Source organism: Sprattus sprattus, assembly GCF_963457725.1.
Source record: "Sprattus sprattus genome assembly, chromosome: 6".
NCBI lineage: Eukaryota > Metazoa > Chordata > Actinopteri > Clupeiformes > Clupeidae > Sprattus > Sprattus sprattus.
In genome coordinates, this window is record NC_137925.1 from 36522314 (window position 1) to 36541551 (window position 19238).

The 19238-nt window shown below is 40.0% G+C and overlaps 1 protein-coding gene across 1 annotated transcript; it reads left to right on the forward strand.

Moving 5' to 3' along the window:
• Positions 1-1182: 1182 nt before the first annotated feature.
• Positions 1183-13071, forward strand: LOC308367200 (transient receptor potential cation channel subfamily V member 1-like; the record flags this gene model as incomplete). The annotated part of the gene is made up of 14 exons (XM_080841034.1): positions 1183-1406; positions 2879-3033; positions 3774-3926; positions 4013-4150; positions 7637-7935; positions 8389-8565; positions 9409-9573; positions 9677-9772; positions 9860-9930; positions 10042-10207; positions 10315-10381; positions 10613-10917; positions 11023-11138; positions 12921-13071. 14 exons carry the CDS (start codon positions 1183-1185, stop codon positions 13069-13071), a joined length of 2283 nt encoding a protein of 760 aa, XP_080697160.1.
• Positions 13072-19238: the final 6167 nt, after the last annotated feature.

Here is a 19238-nt window from a genome sequence, read left to right on the forward strand (position 1 = left end):
ACTCAAATGCGCCCCCTTAGTAAATACCGTTTTATGTTTACGACCGCTATTTTACGCCAGAAATGGGCGCATAAGTGTCCAAACAAAACCTGCTGTTTATTTGTAGTTTATTTGCAGCTATTCCTGGGCAAACAGAAAAGAAATACATCAATCCAACATAAGCAAGTCAAACAAATTCAGGCTCTAACATAAAGGACCAGGGGTCCACCACAGAATGATCCTTCCAGATCCACATACGTCCTTCTCCCCTTTAAATACTCTTGTCTTTTTACCTCGATTGCTTTTTCAGCTGGGATTGTGGGTGTGGCAGGGAGCAGATTAAGAGCCAATGGGTGTGGCGAGTTAGCTCCCTTGTCTCTCAATCAGGAAATTCCCCCATCTTCAAGATGAATGCCACCAATGACCTGAATTCTCCATCAATTGTCTCTAGTTGGACCCTAAGGGGAGCTTGGGGTACCACAGTGTAGATGTCATCCAATAACAACAGAGGTTCATGGATCTACTGACGCACGCATGTCTAAAACAAGTATATCACTGGACTATAACATAGGAAGTTTAGAATTTACAAAGCGTCCTATGATATAATTAAGCTTCCGATGATGATATGATCTTGGAGTATGGCTGAGTGTTGTGTATTGCTGTCATGGCTCATATGCAAGGCTATAGATCATATACAGTCCTGTGTAGAGATGAGTTGGGGATGACCCCAAACACCTCTTTATCTGCAGACATGCCCAGTCCGATTGCTAAACGACTCTTCCTCCTGAACCACAAGCTTGGGCTTTGAATTCAGCACATCTGAACATCTAAGGCAATTACATTAGATGTTCAGATGTGCTGAATTCAAAGCCCAAGCTTGTGGTTCAGGTGGTAGAGTCGTTTAGCAATCGGAAGGTTGCTAGTTTGATTTCAATTTCTTCTCCCCAAATGCCAAAGTGTCCTTGAGCAGGACGCTGAACCCCCAACCACTCCCGACGAGCAGGTTGGCAACTTAGTCTGTATTCTCCGCCTTTGGTGTTTGAATGGCGAGATGTTTGAGGCATCCATGTTTAAAGCAATTTGAGTTAAAAAGCACAATATGAATGCAGTCCATTTACCAATTACATCTACGTATATTCAGAAATATTGCACATGAAATATGGCTTTTCCCTCATCCAGGTATTATTGCATTCAGACATCACCATGGGTACACCAAAAGGCAAAGAGAGGGAGCCATTCATCCTGGAAGTTGATGACAGGACTGACGAAGAGCGTGCACAGAGCAAAGAACTGGGAACAAAGGATCACTGGGCATCTGCTCTTCGACTGGGTCCAACTGAAAAAGACAGAAGCCCTATGGACTCTGAATATCAAGAGGACGTACAAGAGACCACTCCGCAGATCAAAATCAACAGGAATTTCATCAAGTGAGTTTGTCATAATTCATAATAATCACTACACTTTGTATGGGCCATTCTACCGAATTCGTGTAATATGCAGGCCCTCAACAATAACAACTATTTACAAAACAATTAGGTATTTAGGCATAGATATTTACTAAGAAAATGTTATGGTCTATATAATCCCAATGCATTAAATGAGATAGTGATAAGCTAAATATATACAAAATCATCATTTACAGTATAGGGTACTTTCTATTGGGAAGTAGCTGTCCCCAACCCTGACATCTAAATTTCAATGCCTTTAAATAACACTTTTCAATGATTTCATTTCAAAGATCTTTATGATTGGTTTGAAACAGAACTTGGAATATTTAGATTTATTGTGGGTTTAATTGTCGAAAAGACGTGTCAATATGAAATGCAATGCAATAAGCGCTCATTCAAATTGTTATTCAAAATAATACAAACTGGATTGCGGATTGCATTGTCATTTGCACATTGAATTGCCATTTGACAACTGCTTTTCCATTTGAATTGCGGATTGCATTGTCACTTTGCGCATTGAATTGCCAATTGACAAATGCATTTTCATTTGAATAAAGAGTCGAAAAAACCGTGTCAATATGAAATGCAATGCAATAAGCGTTCATTCAAATTTGTATTCAATATAATACAAACTGAATTGCGGATTGCATTGTCATTTGCACATTGAATTGCCATTTGACAACTGGTTTGCCATTTGACAACTGGTTTGCCATTTGAATTGCGGATTGCATTGTCACTTTGCGCATTGAATTGCCATTTGACAAATGCATTGCCATTTGAATAAAGAGTCTAATAAACTTCCATACTTTATATAGTTAATGATTTGCTATTGGATTGTAATTTTAAGGGGGAGAAAACCTAAAAACCAGAACGCACGCAAGCACATATGTAGCATTTGAGAGTTATAAAAAACGTGTCCATGTGAGAAACAATCGTTTAATTTAATATCATCACCAATTTTTATTTTATTTATTTATTTATTTTAAGCCAATAATGCCAAATCATTTTGGGGGGGCTGAAGAACATTTTTAGGCCTAACGACGCCCCTGTTCCTGCCTAACAGGGAGTTTTTCCTTGCCCCTGTTGCCATTGTGCATGCACTAAGGGGGTTTAGGCTCTAGAGGCAATTGTATTGTTATGGCGCTATACAAATAAAATTGAATTGAATTGAATTGAGTTTGAAATGATACATTTTATTGTCTATTGGACTCAAACATTGTCACCCTCATAAAGTGTCCACAACCTTTTCTGTTCCAAACAATTAAAAAATATATATATTATAAAAAAAGTGTAAACTATTATTTTGTATTATGGCTCACCTATATGTAGTGACACCTTATATGTTTGGAATATGAAGTTACATATTTATAACAAGTCCTATGGAACCTTGAATTCTATGGTCCTAATGCTGTCAAAGCTATGTTTTTCACATATAATCTTCTCTAATGCAGGGGTATCACAGGAATAACAGGTGAAGCTGCTCAAGACAAAGACAAATTCGACATTAAAAGGCTCTTCACAGCAGTGTCAAGTGGAGAGGTTGCCCAGCTAGAGGGACTGGAGCAGTATCTGCGTCGTGCTATGAAATACCTGACTGACTCTGCCTGTAAGGGGGAAGATGACAAAAATGTTAATGTAAAATATTGCCTCTCTCCTTGTGTGATAAAAAATCAACTATGTATAATAATTTCCTGAGGTGTCATATCAATTAAGCGACTGCAATTCTACAGAAGTCCCTGTTAGAAAATTCTGTCTTTTTTTGTAAATTCGATTAAATCGGTCATTATTAGTATTAAGATCAACCGATTAAAAATGGAAGCAGTTTAGTATTTGTGCTTTGCATCTTGGTATTTTTTAAACAACAGTAATTTGATTGACGAGTTAGAGTACTATCCAAGTGTATTAGGTTATATGGCAAACTCAATGCTTGGGCCTGCCTTGAGAAATCCATCCGTAACTCCCAATCACATTTATTTTTATCAGAACAATAATATGCTTTATCAAAGAATTTGCAGCTTCTCACATTTAAATCACGAGGACGCCTCAAGGATCCATCTGACATTTAATCCCACGGGGAACAATAACAGGAAAAAAGCTTTAGAAAACATCATCAGGTTACAGAAACATCCACTCTCCTAACTTGTGGACGATCGTATCCTGTTTACAGTTTCAGTGTTGTGTGATATAGGCCTATGTCTTTATTTGTTTCAGGCCTTGACAGACACTGTACCCACCTTATGATTCAAAGACTTGTTCAGATACTTATCAAAGTAATATTATACTATTATGTAAATACATAATCCTCAGATTTCAAGTGTTAAACATAACCTTTCTAACTTTGTGCAGATCAGTCCAAGGGCAAGACTGCTTTACTCAAAGCTCTCCTAAACCTAAGAGATGGCAGAAATGACACTGTTAAAACCCTTCTTGGCATCACTGAGAAGATGGGTGATTTGAAGAAATTTGTCAATGCGGCATATACTGATGATTATTACAAAGGTGAGAGTTCGGTATATTGTTAAAACCTGGATGTTGTTTTATGCAGACAGATATTCTGATATTCAGATTGTTCTTCTTCTCTGTAGGCCAGACGGCCCTTCATATAGCCATTGAGAGAAGGAGTAAATACTTTGTTGAGCTTCTGGTTGAGAAAGGTGCTGATGTCCATGCCAAGGCCTGTGGGAAGTTCTTTCAGCAGCATGATGGACCCTGCTTCTATTTCGGTGAGATACCAAATCAGTCAGACCTTGATGCTGATGTTAATTAGGTTTCCTGCTTCTATTTCGGTGAGATACCAAATCAGTCAGACCTTGATGCTGATGTTAATTAGGTTTCCTGCTTCTATTTCGGTGAGATACCAAATGAGTCAGACCTTGATGCTGATGTTAATTAGGTTTCCTGCTTCTATTTCGGTGAGATACCAAATCAGTCAGACCTTGATGCTGATGTTAATTAGGTTTCCTGCTTCTATTTCGGTGAGATACCAAATGAGTCAGACCTTGATGCTGATGTTAATTAGGTTTCCTGCTTCTATTTCGGTGAGATACCAAATGAGTCAGACCTTGATGCTGATGTTAATTAGGTTTCCTGCTTCTATTTCGGTGAGATACCAAATCAGTCAGACCTTGATGCTGATGTTAATTAGGTTTCCTGCTTCTATTTCGGTGAGATACCAAATGAGTCAGACCTTGATGCTGATGTTAATTAGGTTTCCTGCTTCTATTTCGGTGAGATACCAAATCAGTCAGACCTTGATGCTGATGTTAATTAGGTTTCCTGCTTCTATTTCGGTGAGATACCAAATCAGTCAGACCTTGATGCTGATGTTAATTAGGTTTCCTGCTTCTATTTCGGTGAGTTACCAAATGAGTCAGACCTTGATGCTGATGTTAATTAGGTTTCCTGCTTCTATTTCGGTGAGATACCAAATCAGTCAGACCTTGATGCTGATGTTAATTAGGTTTCCTGCTTCTATTTCGGTGAGATACCAAATGAGTCAGACCTTGATGCTGATGTTAATTAGGTTTCCTGCTTCTATTTCGGTGAGATACCAGATGAGTCAGACCTTGATGCTGATGTTAATTAGGTTTCCTGCTTCTATTTCGGTGAGATACCAAATGAGTCAGACCTTGATGCTGATGTTAATTAGGTTTCCTGCTTCTATTTCGGTGAGATACCAGATGAGTCAGACCTTGATGCTGATGTTAATTAGGTTTCCTGCTTCTATTTCGGTGAGATACCAAATCAGTCAGACCTTGATGCTGATGTTAATTAGGTTTCCTGCTTCTATTTCGGTGAGATACCAAATGAGTCAGACCTTGATGCTGATGTTAATTAGGTTTCCTGCTTCTATTTCGGTGAGATACCAAATGAGTCAGACCTTGATGCTGATGTTAATTAGGTTTCCTGCTTCTATTTCGGTGAGATACCAAATGAGTCAGACCTTGATGCTGATGTTAATTAGGTTTCCTGCTTCTATTTCGGTGAGATACCAAATCAGTCAGACCTTGATGCTGATGTTAATTAGGTTTCCTGCTTCTATTTCGGTGAGATACCAAATGAGTCAGACCTTGATGCTGATGTTAATTAGGTTTCCTGCTTCTATTTCGGTGAGATACCAAATCAGTCAGACCTTGATGCTGATGTTAATTAGGTTTCCTGCTTCTATTTCGGTGAGATACCAAATCAGTCAGACCTTGATGCTGATGTTAATTAGGTTTCCTGCTTCTATTTCGGTGAGATACCAAATGAGTCAGACCTTGATGCTGATGTTAATTAGGTTTCCTGCTTCTATTTCGGTGAGATACCAGATGAGTCAGACCTTGATGCTGATGTTAAATAGGTTTCCTGCTTCTATTTCGGTGAGATACCAAATGAGTCAGACCTTGATGCTGATGTTAATTAGGTTTCCTGCTTCTATTTCGGTGAGATACCAGATGAGTCAGACCTTGATGCTGATGTTAATTAGGTTTCCTGCTTCTATTTCGGTGAGATACCAAATCAGTCAGACCTTGATGCTGATGTTAATTAGGTTTCCTGCTTCTATTTCGGTGAGATACCAAATGAGTCAGACCTTGATGCTGATGTTAATTAGGTTTCCTGCTTCTATTTCGGTGAGATACCAAATGAGTCAGACCTTGATGCTGATGTTAATTAGGTTTCCTGCTTCTATTTCGGTGAGATACCAAATCAGTCAGACCTTGATGCTGATGTTAATTAGGTTTCCTGCTTCTATTTCGGTGAGATACCAAATGAGTCAGACCTTGATGCTGATGTTAATTAGGTTTCCTCCGGTAGGAGGTAACCTATTGTTATTGTAGGCTTTCTTATTATTATTCTTGTACCATGGGAGTCAATGGCAGCCCCTACAACCATATGGTAACTTTTTGTGAAATTTGGCACACTCATTAAGGACAGTTCCTTCTTCATTCACACCAAGTTTCATGGCTCTCATTACACCACTCTAGCGCCACCAACAGGTCAAAGTTGGACTTTTGTAACACACGCAACTTTTGAACCGTATGACCGATTTTCAAAAATGAGGTACCATTAGATTCCCTGGATCAAGACGAATTAAACCCACCCCATGGCGTTAATTTCCGGTTATAAAGATTTTCCGCTATTTCCGGTTTTATCAAAAACCTTTGAAAATCAAAAAAAAAATTGGCAAATCTTCTTCAAAATCACCAGAGATGATCTTCAGACCTAGCCTCACAAAAGTTATCGAACAGAATTTTGATCCTCACAACCGTTTGTCCGGTACAGCCACTCAAATTCAGCAGAAAAGTCGCCAAACAGGAAGTGAAGTCATATCTTGGCAAATCTTTGAGAAATCAAAACCAAACTTGATATGTCACTGGAATACACTACAACATGTTCCCATGTGCAAAGGCAACTTCATATCTTGAAAAATTATTGATATCCAATTGGATGCATTGTTAACGCTAAAATAATGCTTTACACATCCACAGGTCAAAAAGTTATACTCTGATTCAATCACAAGCTCATGTGAAGACACTTGAGAATGTTTAGTACACAAATCTGAAAAAAAGTTGACTGTAAGATGAAAAGTCGATTTTTGGTGAATATTTGAAACATGCATGCTTGGCTAATTTCTAGGGTGATTTTCAATTGAAGGTCTGCCTGTCTGCTACTTTGCGCCTCCGCGTGTGTCTCACACACTCGCGTGTCTCCCCTTAACACACGCGCAGGCTTGGTTTTCTTGTTTATGTGTTTTTCACATTCTCACAGACACACAGCTTGGTGTCACACACATACATTCTCACAGACACACAGGGTAAGCACACACACACAACCTCCACTCAGTCTAAACTTCAAGGCAAAAGCATTGTAAATGTTGGATTTGAAATTTAATATCCCATTGGCAAGTGTGCAGCATGGATTTTTCTATACAGTGACAAATTGTCACAAAATTACATTTTTCCGTACGCAATGTTTGGAGGAGGAAACCGCCATCGCTGCTTGCAGCTATATTTTAACCTTGTATTAGTAACTAAACAAAAGCATCAGTGGTGTAGTGGTCCCTGGAGAAGTGGGTATACTTTAATTTTTTTGTTATCAGCCCATACAGCACAGGATAAACGCCCTGTTTTGAGAAATTTGAAATCTGAAAAATAAGTGGGTATACTCTGTATACCTTTGTATACCCTGGACTACACCACTGAAAAGCATGTTGTGTCTGTTTACAGGCGAGCTACCACTTTCGCTGGCAGCCTGCACCAACCAGAGAGACATAGTTGACTTCCTGTTGGAAAACCAGTACCAGAATGCAGATGTGCGGGAGGCAGACTCACAGGGTAACATGGTTCTCCATGCTCTTGTGCTGGTAGCAGATAACAGTCTGGAGAACACAGAGTTCATTATAAAGATGTATGACCACATCTTGGCCAAAGCGGCTCAGCTTCACCCGAAAGTCAAGCTGGAGGAGATTGAGAACAACCAACGCCTCACACCAATTAAACTTGCAGCCAAACGAGGCAAGATTGAGGTGAGATTATATTTGATTATATTAGATTACATTATTTCTGGCATGTGTAACGGTGCGAATCCATACCAGCGACGCGACCAAATTCCATCGCTTCTATCGCTTTGAGTAGGCGTGGTGTAGCGTGTGGAAATAACATACAGTCCTACAATTTTCAAACCGTCAAAGATGACACCAAACAATCTCATTGGTCGCCGCCAGGAAAAATCGCTCCTCATCTGCATACATTTCAACATGTTCGAATTTTCATCGGTCGCGTCGCCCAGATCGCTGGTCTACGTCACAATGGACTGGCTCCCGTTGAAATGCATGGGGTTTAGAAATCGCGTCGCTCATATCGCTGGTATGGATTCACACGGTAAGGCTGTATTATTTTTGATACTATGTGATTTGTTTCTCCTAAGCTCATTGCATAATTACATTTTTACTCCTTCTTGTTTATGTGTTTTTCTGAAGCTGTTGAAACACATGTTACATCGAGAGTTCCAGGATAAAGAAACCAGACATCTTTCCAGGAAGTTCACGGAGTGGGCCTATGGGCCTGTCTATTCCTCACTGTACGACCTGTCATCACTTGACACCTGTGAGAAAAAATCTGTCCTGGAGATAGTCGTTTACGGAACTGAAATCCCAGTAAGCCATAAGCGTTTGTGCAGGTTTTGTATCATTACGATTGGATATATAAATATCATATTGGTTTACAAATGTTCAAATTAATGATTTATTTGGCAGTGTAGGCAGTTTAAGCCTGGTACCTTGCAATATACGTACAATATATATTTATATTTATAATACAGTATATAAAACACTGTACCATTAACTCACTAATCCTATTTGACTGAAATAAGATTAGTGAGTTAATCAAGGTATCAAGAGTCTGTACAGTAATACACTAAAACCTTATTTAGTCTATCAAAGTTATCAGTTTAGTGTGGAAGTGTGGCCAAATAATGAGTTGTACTAAAAATGTATCATCCACACTAATGATATGATAATGTAAGATCACTCCATATAGATATGACAGACTCCAGATTGTGGCAGTACTGGGGTAGGAATTGATATGACAGACTCCAGCTTGTGGCAGTACTGAGGTAGGAATTGATATGATAGACTCCAGCTTGTGGCAGTACTGAGGTAGGAATTGATATGATAGACTCCAGCTTGTGGCAGTACTGAGGTAGGAATTGATATGATAGACTCCAGCTTGTGGCAGTACTGAGGTAGGAATTGATATGATAGACTCCAGCTTGTGGCAGTACTGAGGTAGGAATTGATATGATAGACTCCTGAGTACTGAGGTAGGAATTGATATGATAGACTCCTGAGTACTGAGGTAGGAATTGATATGATAGACTCCAGATTGTGGCAGTACTGAGGTAGGAATTGATATGATAGACTCCAGCTTGTGGCAGTACTGAGGTAGGAATTGATATGATAGACTCCTGAGTACTGAGGTAGGCTAAACTGTGATTTCAGAATCGTCTGGAGATGCTTCAGGTGGAACCACTCAATCAGCTGCTGGAGGAGAAGTGGAAGAGATTTGGTTATCCAATATTTCTCTTTAATTTTGTAGTTTATGTGATGTACCTCTCCGTATTCTCCACTGTGGCCTATTTCAGGAAAGACGGATCAGCTGGTCTGGTCAGTCATTCACTTTAGTTGTTTTTACCTCATGTTTTCCAATGATTGATTGCTCTGTGATAGCATTGGGTTTGAACTGCCCCACTGCATTCATTCCTCCCAGCCACCATATCCTTTGGAGTATACGATAGAGGATTACTTTCTCCTGGCAGGGCAACTCCTACTTCTCTTGGCTTCTCTTTACTTCTTCTTAAAAGGGGTATGTATCACTGTTAGAATGGAAAACCATTGCTATGAAATATTTTTTGGGGGGGGGCTTATATGACTAATACTGTTCTCTCTCAAGGTTTCGGATTTCAGAAGGAAACGTCCAAAACTGGAAACTTTGTTAATAGATGGCTTCTGTGAACTCCTTTTGTAAGTCACATGGAGACAAAAAATCCTCTCTTTGTCTGCTTTTGGTAGTTTAAAAAATAGATACACAATCAAAAATGTCTTTTTGATCTTATTTTCTGTCCCGGGCCCTAGTTTCTTCCAGGGAGTTCTCTTCCTGGCGTCTGTGTTGCTGTACTTTTGTGGCAGGATGGAGTACCTTGGGTTGATGGTATTCTGTCTGGCTCTCAGCTGGATGAACCTCCTCTACTTCTCCAGAGGATCCAAACACATGGGCATCTACAGCGTCATGATACAGAAGGTGTCTGCCATATGCTACGCTGCCCACCTTTGGATGCCATTTGTTGTGATCTCCTGACAGCCTGAAGTTCTTCGTAGATAATCACACATATTTTTATGTCATTCTAGATGATTCTTGGAGACATTTTACGTTTTCTTTTTGTTTACATGGTTTTCCTCTTTGGATTTTCATCAGGTACATGGATTCCCTCCTAAATACTGATAAATAGTTGTTTGGAAATATAATATTAGTAAATAATGATTTGAAATGTAAACATGTAAACATACAATACATATCAAATAACATAACTGTTAGAGAGTTAATCCAAAGCTAATATCATCTCTGAATGCTGTTTCAAAAGCCATAGGCACCTATTGTATACCTACCATTGTATAAACCATCTTCATTTTTTTCATTGTCTTTTAGCGGTAGTCACTCTTCTGGATGAACCAAAGTTACAATCACGTTCTATGTTTCGTGAAGATTCGAACAAATGCATAAAGCCAACTTACAAGAACTTCTACTTCACTACTCTGGAGCTGTTCAAGTTCACCATAGGCATGGGGGACCTGGAGTTCACTGAGCAGTACCGCTACAAGGAGGTGTTCTATGTGCTTCTCATCTCCTACATCGTCCTCACCTACATTCTGCTCCTCAACATGCTCATCGCCCTCATGAACAAAACTGTGGAGAAGATCTCAGAGGAGAGCACCAGCATCTGGAGACTACAGGTATAGTGACTGAATGTACACAGCTGTTTTTCTGGTAGACCACCCGAGGGGAGATCATTGAGCATGGTCTTTCATGTTTGTACCTATGTTTTCATACGTTTCCAGCGAGCCATTACCATCCTAGATACAGAAAGACGTCTACCACAGTGTTTGAAGCGCAGACTTCGTTCTGGAGTAGAGAAAAACCTGGGCGGAGGGGAGGACCTTCGCTGGTGCTTCAGGTGACACATACTGCACTTCAGTGCTTTATTAAGTGAGGGGCATGGCGGGGCGGGGTGGCCCCCCCAGGTGGGGGCTCGGTAACAGCAAATGGCAGTACTCTTACTGCTTAGTAGCCTGTAACTAACCTATAGTGTATTGCCGACTTTGTATTTATATTACACAGCTAATCATAAAACCACATTTGACCCAGCCAGATTTGATCTGTTATAAACAAGAGCTCTTATCAAATGAAATAAAAAATGTTGATAAAATATCCAGGTTTAACTAATGGATGTAATGTTATTGAAAATGTACAACGGTTCAAATGTAGAAACAATGTCAATAATAACTACTTACTAACCGAGAGTGAGGTCATGCAGGGACATATCAGACTGAGGCTGTAACGTATCTACCCAGCGTTAGCGAGGTTGATACGGCAAAGCCGAAGTCTGATATGTCCCTGCATGACCGAATCACTGCTGGTGCTGGGAACACTAGGGCCCTGTTCTCAGTGGTCAACAGCACACTGCGCCCCCCAGATTCCCTTCCCCCACACTTCTACTCCACTGACCACTGTAACACCCTGATGTCATTTTTCAACACAAGAATAGCCACCATCCACCAGCAACTAACCCCTCACATGTCTAGTTGTCCACCCCCTCTAGTTCTCCACTCCCCCATCTCTGTACCACTTTCATGCTTCCAACTCCCCTCTGCCGCCGAGTTATCAGATGCCATCCGGAAATTCCCCAGGGCTCTGTCCTTGGCCCTATCCTATTCATCATATACCTCCTCCCACTTGGACTGATTTTCCGTAAATACAATATTCATTTCCACTGTTATGCGGATGACACCCAGCTCTACGTTTCCACCAAACCCACTTCCACCTTCCCACCCTCCTCCCTCTGTGCCTGTTTACAGGAAATCAAATCCTGGTTTTCTTCCAATTTCCTGAAGCTTAACAGTGAAAAAACTGAAGCAGTCCTCATTGGCTCCAAACACACCCTCACCAAACACCCCAGTTTCACCCTCACCATAGATAACTCCTCGGTTACCCCCTCTCCTCAGGTTAAAAGCCTGGGTGTCGTCCTCGACAGCACCCTATCATTCCATACCCCCACCGCCGCAATCCTGGTTCACTCCCTTGTCACTTCCCGCCTGGACTACTGCAATTCCCTTCTCTTTGGTCTCCCACACAAACTCCTCCATAAACTTCAACTGGTACAAAATGCTGCTGCCCGTATCGTCACTAGGACGCCATCCATCAGTCAAATCACCCCCGTTCTACATCAACTCCACTGGCTTCCCATTAAACACCGCATTAACTACAAAATCCTCCTCCACACATTTAAGGCAATCCATAACCTCGCCCCTCCATACCTCTCTGACCTCCTCCACATCAATGTCCCTACCCGGTCTCTCAGGTCTGCCTCCTCCATCACCCTGACCGTCCCCCAAGCCCATCTGACCACCATGGGATCCAGAGCCTTCAGCCGCTCTGCCCCTCACCTCTGGAACTCCCTCCCCCCTGACATCAGAAACGTGGACCCTAACTCAATCGCTCTTTTTAAAACACAAATCAAAACACACCTGTTTAAGCAAGCCTATAAGCTGTAAAGTTGTTGCTGTATTATGTATTGTTCAATGTTTTATTCACTGTTGTAAGGCGACCTAGTGTTTCTTGAAAGGCGCCCTATAAATAAAATGTATTATTATTATTATTATTGACATTGTAAACTTGGAACTTATTGACTGGAGTCGCTAACAATGGCTAATTGGAGCGTGTGTTGTTGTTTTTTCAGAGTGGAGGAGGTCAACTGGAACAAATGGAACACCTGCCTGGGCATTATCCATGAGGATCCTGGGAGCCAAGACTTCAAGATACCAACAACTCCTCCTAGCAGACCAGGGAGGGGTAATGTAGCGATCATGCTTATATCAAACACCCAGTAGAAATTAATTGACAGTGTGCAAAGTTTTCAATAATCTAGTAGCCGTGACCGATGATATCAGGGTTGTCTTTGTCTTTTTACATTTACCTTTGTGGAAGATTTGCTATAGCTCCAAGTTTAAATGTGACAATGCTACATTACCATATTTTGAGTGGCAGATCTACATAACTTTATTTTCCTAATCTTTTAACACTAAAACAGAACATGACATCTTATCCTGCCCACTTGCTATTTAAGCTTTTACTACAGTTTCTAAAATGACACTGTAGTGATGCAGAGCAATTGGCAGTTGTTTTCTCTGTTTAGTTGTTTAAATACATAGAGTTGAGGTTTTCCTTTACAAGGCAGAGGATGTGGTAGATAAAACAACTTGTTGTGATAATAATAAATGCATAACTATGCAACAATTTACCCCTTTTGAGGTATGTTTTTATAAGCAACTGCTTTTGATACCTTCGAAATCATCTCAATAGTATGTCATGTGAGGAAAAGATGAATACACCTGCTGTTCCCACTTGCTGTCGAGGCTGTGCATGTGTAGTTCTATGGTCCGGGACGGAAAACCCTGCCAACTTTTTTGGCAACAATATTGCCAAAAGGCTCCATTTGGCATATTGGCTGGCCATAATCAATGCCAACTGGGCTGTTTTACATACCTTTTATTTAGCTCACTAGTTTTAGACCAAAAGATTTGAACAAGTATGACACAAGACTTAGTATAAACAGGATGTGTATTAATATAGATGTTTTATTTTAACAGGAAGACGCTTGCGAGGGTTCGTGAGGGATTTTACTCGCCGTCAGCCCCAAGGCCAACAGCCCCAAGGCCAACAGCAAGGACAAGGAGAAGAGATGAGCCTTCGGTCAGTCAGCAACATCTGATCAGATAACACCTCCCAGCAGTTCTAAATGTCACTATTTATCAAAGACAACTATGAAATGTGAAATAGAATAGTCAGAACCAGGATAAGCACATAAGGTCCATAGACAGGTCAGTTATGGCGAGGTCCATCTATAGAGGCTATAATTAGGAGAGCTTCGGTCAACATGATTGAAATAATCTTTCTCCATAGACTTTTTCCTGAGGGCTCTGGTTCTCAACCTAAGGGTTCGGCAAATATCCCAGGAGGTGCGCAAGGCTTTGTTTGCTCTCAGGTTGTCAAAATTAAATTAGCAAATGTTGAATAAAATCATAAAACACACTTACTGTATAATCAACACATACTGTATACTATATATGTGAACCAGACTTCACAGATGTGTATGTGCATATGCAAACTGTTTCAGTTACTGTATAATTGGTCTGAGGGAGAACTGGGACAGAGGTATGTGTGTATGTATATGTATGTACAGTATGTGGGTACTGATTAATCACTTACTATGTTGATAATGAATCATTATTATTCTTTTGGTATGGATGCATGTGATTATAAGCCTACTCCGTCGGGTTGTTAAAAGAAAAATGTGTCAAGCTTATTGTAGTATCCTCCAAGATTGTATTCTAACACATATAGACAGCCAGCCTAACTCCTTTCATGAAAGACGCAAAGTCAGGATGTAGCCTCGAAGTTCTAAAACTAATACAAAAAAAAAAAGTTTTTATAATTACGTTATTCACAAATGCTAGTGGTGCAAGACCGAAGCAACCACCTTAACTAACGTCTTGCAAAAAACACACACACACACACACATACACACACACACAGACAGTGAAAGGTAGAGAGAAAGACTAATCGGTATTAGGTATAGGCAAGAGCACAAATAAAAATAGTCGTACTCGTATTGGTTCGTGAAAAAGTGGTATCGGTGCATCCCTTATTTATGGTGTGTCATTATCGGGGCCTGGAAAGACAACTCCACCTCCAGTGTGAGCCTATTTGTGGATCTGTGGGCTTGCTTTCCGGATAACAGGCTTAGCTTTGGCTAACGTAAGCATTTATTTAGCCTACACTAACAGCGTATACCAAACTCCATGAGTGAGATTATTTCCAAACACTGTTAATGACTTAAGAATATAATAATCAAATAAATAAATATACTTATATGAAGCACGGAGTACTGAGATAACTGGGGTGAATTTTCACCTATCACTCCATATATGAGCTGGTATATAATTAGCAAACAATAGAAACACTGAGTTGAGCCTTTCGGAGCTGTCGTGCAACGAACCACTGATGAAGAAAGGTGCCTGTTTGAAACCCAGTGGAATGCTCACAAAGGCAGCTTTGTTGTTGTTGTTATATCCTGCTGCTCAGATGTTATGGTTGGGTAGCCATGTTGTTGTGCTTAGCACTTGTGGGCTATAGACAGCACCTGTTGCACTGTGAAGGAGGGCCTTTACGGATCCCAGGTGCTACACGTGGTGTTGCGGCTGCCTCCAGCCAGTGGTGACCGGACCTGACCAGACTCATGCACTTGAAAATGGTACTCCACCAAACTCTAGGTATTTCACCTGGCATGGAGGGATGGCCTTGTTAGCTATAAAAATCAGTTTCTGATGCGAAAGCAGCCTATTATTCTTCATTGATTGAAAACAATAAAAACAATCCAAGGTTTTTCTTTAACACCATTTCTAGTCTAGCAAAACAACACAATGTAATCCAACACTCTGTTCCTATAACCTACAGCAGTAACTATTGTATGACCCCCACAACCTGGTTTAGTCTTAGAATCCCATTCCTACACCCACTGACCTCCCTGAACTCACTTTCCTGATAACCTCATCTAGATCAAATTGGTGAAAGGGAATTCATGAATTATTCATGAATATACGATGCACTGAAGAGGAATGTCTTTGATCTCGTTTTAAAAATTGATCAAAGACATTCCTCTTCAGTGCATCGTATATTCATGAACAATTCATGAATTCCCTTTCACCATTTCAGCCAACATAACTGAACATAACTCATCAAAACTAAACACATATAATGTCTCCACCTGATCTACTTGCAGAAACTATCTGCCTACACCTAGCCATCCCTACCACACTGTCATGGATGAATTCAACCCGCTCATGATGCATCTACATACTCTGTGCTAGCCTATTAACCTGTAATGTCAATCATTGCCACCATCGACATAGTTTTCTGTTTCATTTCTGAACTACTATTTCTTGTAATAGTAACCTTACGAGCACACTGTATACCCACTAAGCTGTTCTACAATACTCAAATGTTTTCTCCTCATCTTATCCAAAAATTCTCAACCACAGACATTTTAAAGATGATATCGTAACACAATCTGATACTTCAGATGCTGAAAAACCAGCCTGGTCTCAATCAGCCGACGTTAATTTGATTACGAAAATCTTGAACATACTAGTTCGTAGACAACCTACTTAAGCAAGGGAAATGTTGGCATGACAACATTAACCAAGCGCATAACACAACGTGAGGCAACGTCTTTCTCAGCCATATTGGATTTTTTTTTTTCATTGTAGCAAAAGGTTTGAAATAACTTGTGTTCTGCTTCATGAAATAAAGTTTTTCTGTTATATTCTTACAATTTTATATTGATTTCTCGTTAAAAATGCAATCATAACATGTTTATTTTACATCGTTAGACTTCATGAAGTAGCCTATATTTTGCGGAGCGCAGATCCCCATTTCATTTTGAATGGGGTGACGTCCTCAGTTCCATTGTATCAAAATATGTGACATTACTTGTGTTCTGCTTCATGAAATACTGTTTTTCTGTTATATTCTTAGAATTTAACATTGATTTCTCGCTAAAAATGCAATTATAACACGTATATGGCTGCTGCAACTTGCATGCGTCGCCTTCATTTTGGACAGGTGAAGAATGGCCTTTAACAAGTAAATGCAGGAGCTGTGTTTTTTTCTGAATAAAAAGCACTATAGCTTGTACATTTTTCACCCGAATTCACTGAGTCCTTTTTATATTCAGAGGTTTATGATCTACGTGAAGTAGCAGAACAAGGTTTGTCTCCATGTTACTTAGGGCCTGATTTACTAACAGGATTGCGCCCATTTCTGGCGTAAAATAGCGGTCTTAAACATAAAACGGTATTTACTAAGGGGCCGCAGCGCATATTAACGCCTGTGGGTGTGTACAGGGGCGGTAACGTGGAGGTGGGTGGTAACATAGGCGTGAGGCGCAATTTACATGGGAGGAGACAAGGTTAGTGCGCCTAATGATGTCATGCGTGGTATTTACTAAACTGCCTGTCGAGCGCACGTCTCCAATTTGCAGGATAATTCTCTGCCTCATAAAAGCACGTCTTAACCAGGAAGCGCAATTTCAGTGAGTCTGAAAACGTTGATATGGCAGCAGTGATAAGAGAAAGGCGAAGAAAGAAGACAGAGACAGCGCACAGAAATAATTTTTTCAACTCGCATAACACATTTTCAGTTAAATGAACCACAAATCATTAGACGATACAGGTTAACCAGCCACGCAATACTTCAATTACTGAACCAGATCAGAGATGACATCTAACCCTCCAACCGGAGATCACATTCCATTCAATCAGTTGGTAAACATTGCAAATATTGGCACCGGATCATTTCAAACAGTTATAGTATCAGCAGTTGATATATCTCAGCCTTCACAAATATTCACACAGGTACTCGAAGCATTGCTATGGCGCACTGGTCAATACATTTCCCCACTGCCACAGCTGAAATTATAGATATCAAACAGGACTTGTTTTGAAATCACAAACTTTCTGAACGTAATATGAACCATTGATTGCACCCACGTCCATATATATTGTAGTGAACCCATGTACCTTGTAGAATCTCGCCATGTACACATCTATATTGTTATAATAGACAGTTTATGCATTAATGCCACCAATAGCATATTCTTTATAATCGTGTTCTTTTAAACATCTTGCTGTGATGGCGGGCAGAAGAACAATATAGCAGCGCACACATTGAATCAGGTTCAGTGATTGAGCGAACGTGAACCAATACATCAATCTCCACTTGCTGAAGCTTCATTTTCTCTTCCTAAATAAATACCACGGAAAATGCGGAAAAACACCGTGCGTTAATGTGCGAACGCAGTTTAAGCAGCGGTCGCAATGTTAGTAAATCAGGCCCTATATAGGGCGGAGTAAATTCAGATTGCCCAGAGCGATCTGGTTTGATAAATACCAAGTAAAATGCGCAAAAACACTGTGCGTTAATTTGCGAACGCAGATTAAGAAGCGCTCGCATATTAGTAAATCAGGCCCTTAGTATCTCGATAATAAGCTATAATCGCCATGGATACTGTATATACATTTCAAATAATAACTTTATCTCCAATCTAAGTTTGCCTCCACTTTTTTAGTTTACTTCAGTTTCAGTTTCAGTTTGTTTATTTGTTGAAGAGGGACAGTGTACTTTAATAAACATTAAAATGTAAATGCACCCAATTGTAGCCAAAAGGCTAGTTTCCATTGGCAGTCCCCCTGCCAGAGTGTTAATGGCTAAACAACTTAAAAAAAGGCATTAACTATATATATACACATATACATATATATATATATATATATATATATATATATATACAAACATAACAATGACAAAATAAAAATTAAATAAAAAATTTAATTTAATTAAATACCAATATATAAGTTCTAGTGACCCACTAATGCTCACATTTTTGGTTATTTATTAACCATTTTTTAAGATTTATTTTAAAGCTGTTAAATGAGGTTGATTCTCTAATGTTCTGTGGGAGATGGTTCCATTCCTGGGCTGACCTAACTGAGAAAACCGACTGTCCAAATACACTTTTTTTTAAAGGAATATCACAGTCTCCTCTTGCTGCCCCTCGAGTAGCACTGGTTGCTGATATTCTAAACTTGACTAGGTTGCATAGTGGTGGGGGGGCCAGGTTAAACCGGATTTTGAACATCAAACAGCATTACTGGGGCTTTTTCATGTTATAAACGTACTCAGCTTACGTTTTATTTTTTATTTTATCCGTACCTAAGGTATGTTTCATGTACTGATGACGTCATCACGTCAACGTTGTAACCAGTGTTGCCAATTTAGCGACTTTGTCGCTAGATTTAGCGACTTTTGGACACCTCTGGCGAAAAAAAAAATTATCTAGCGATTTAGCGACTTTCAGGCTCAATCTGGCTCAATCTGGCTCAATCTGGCTGAATCTAGCGACAATTTCACTTGTCTTGTGAGTGACAAATCAGTTGCC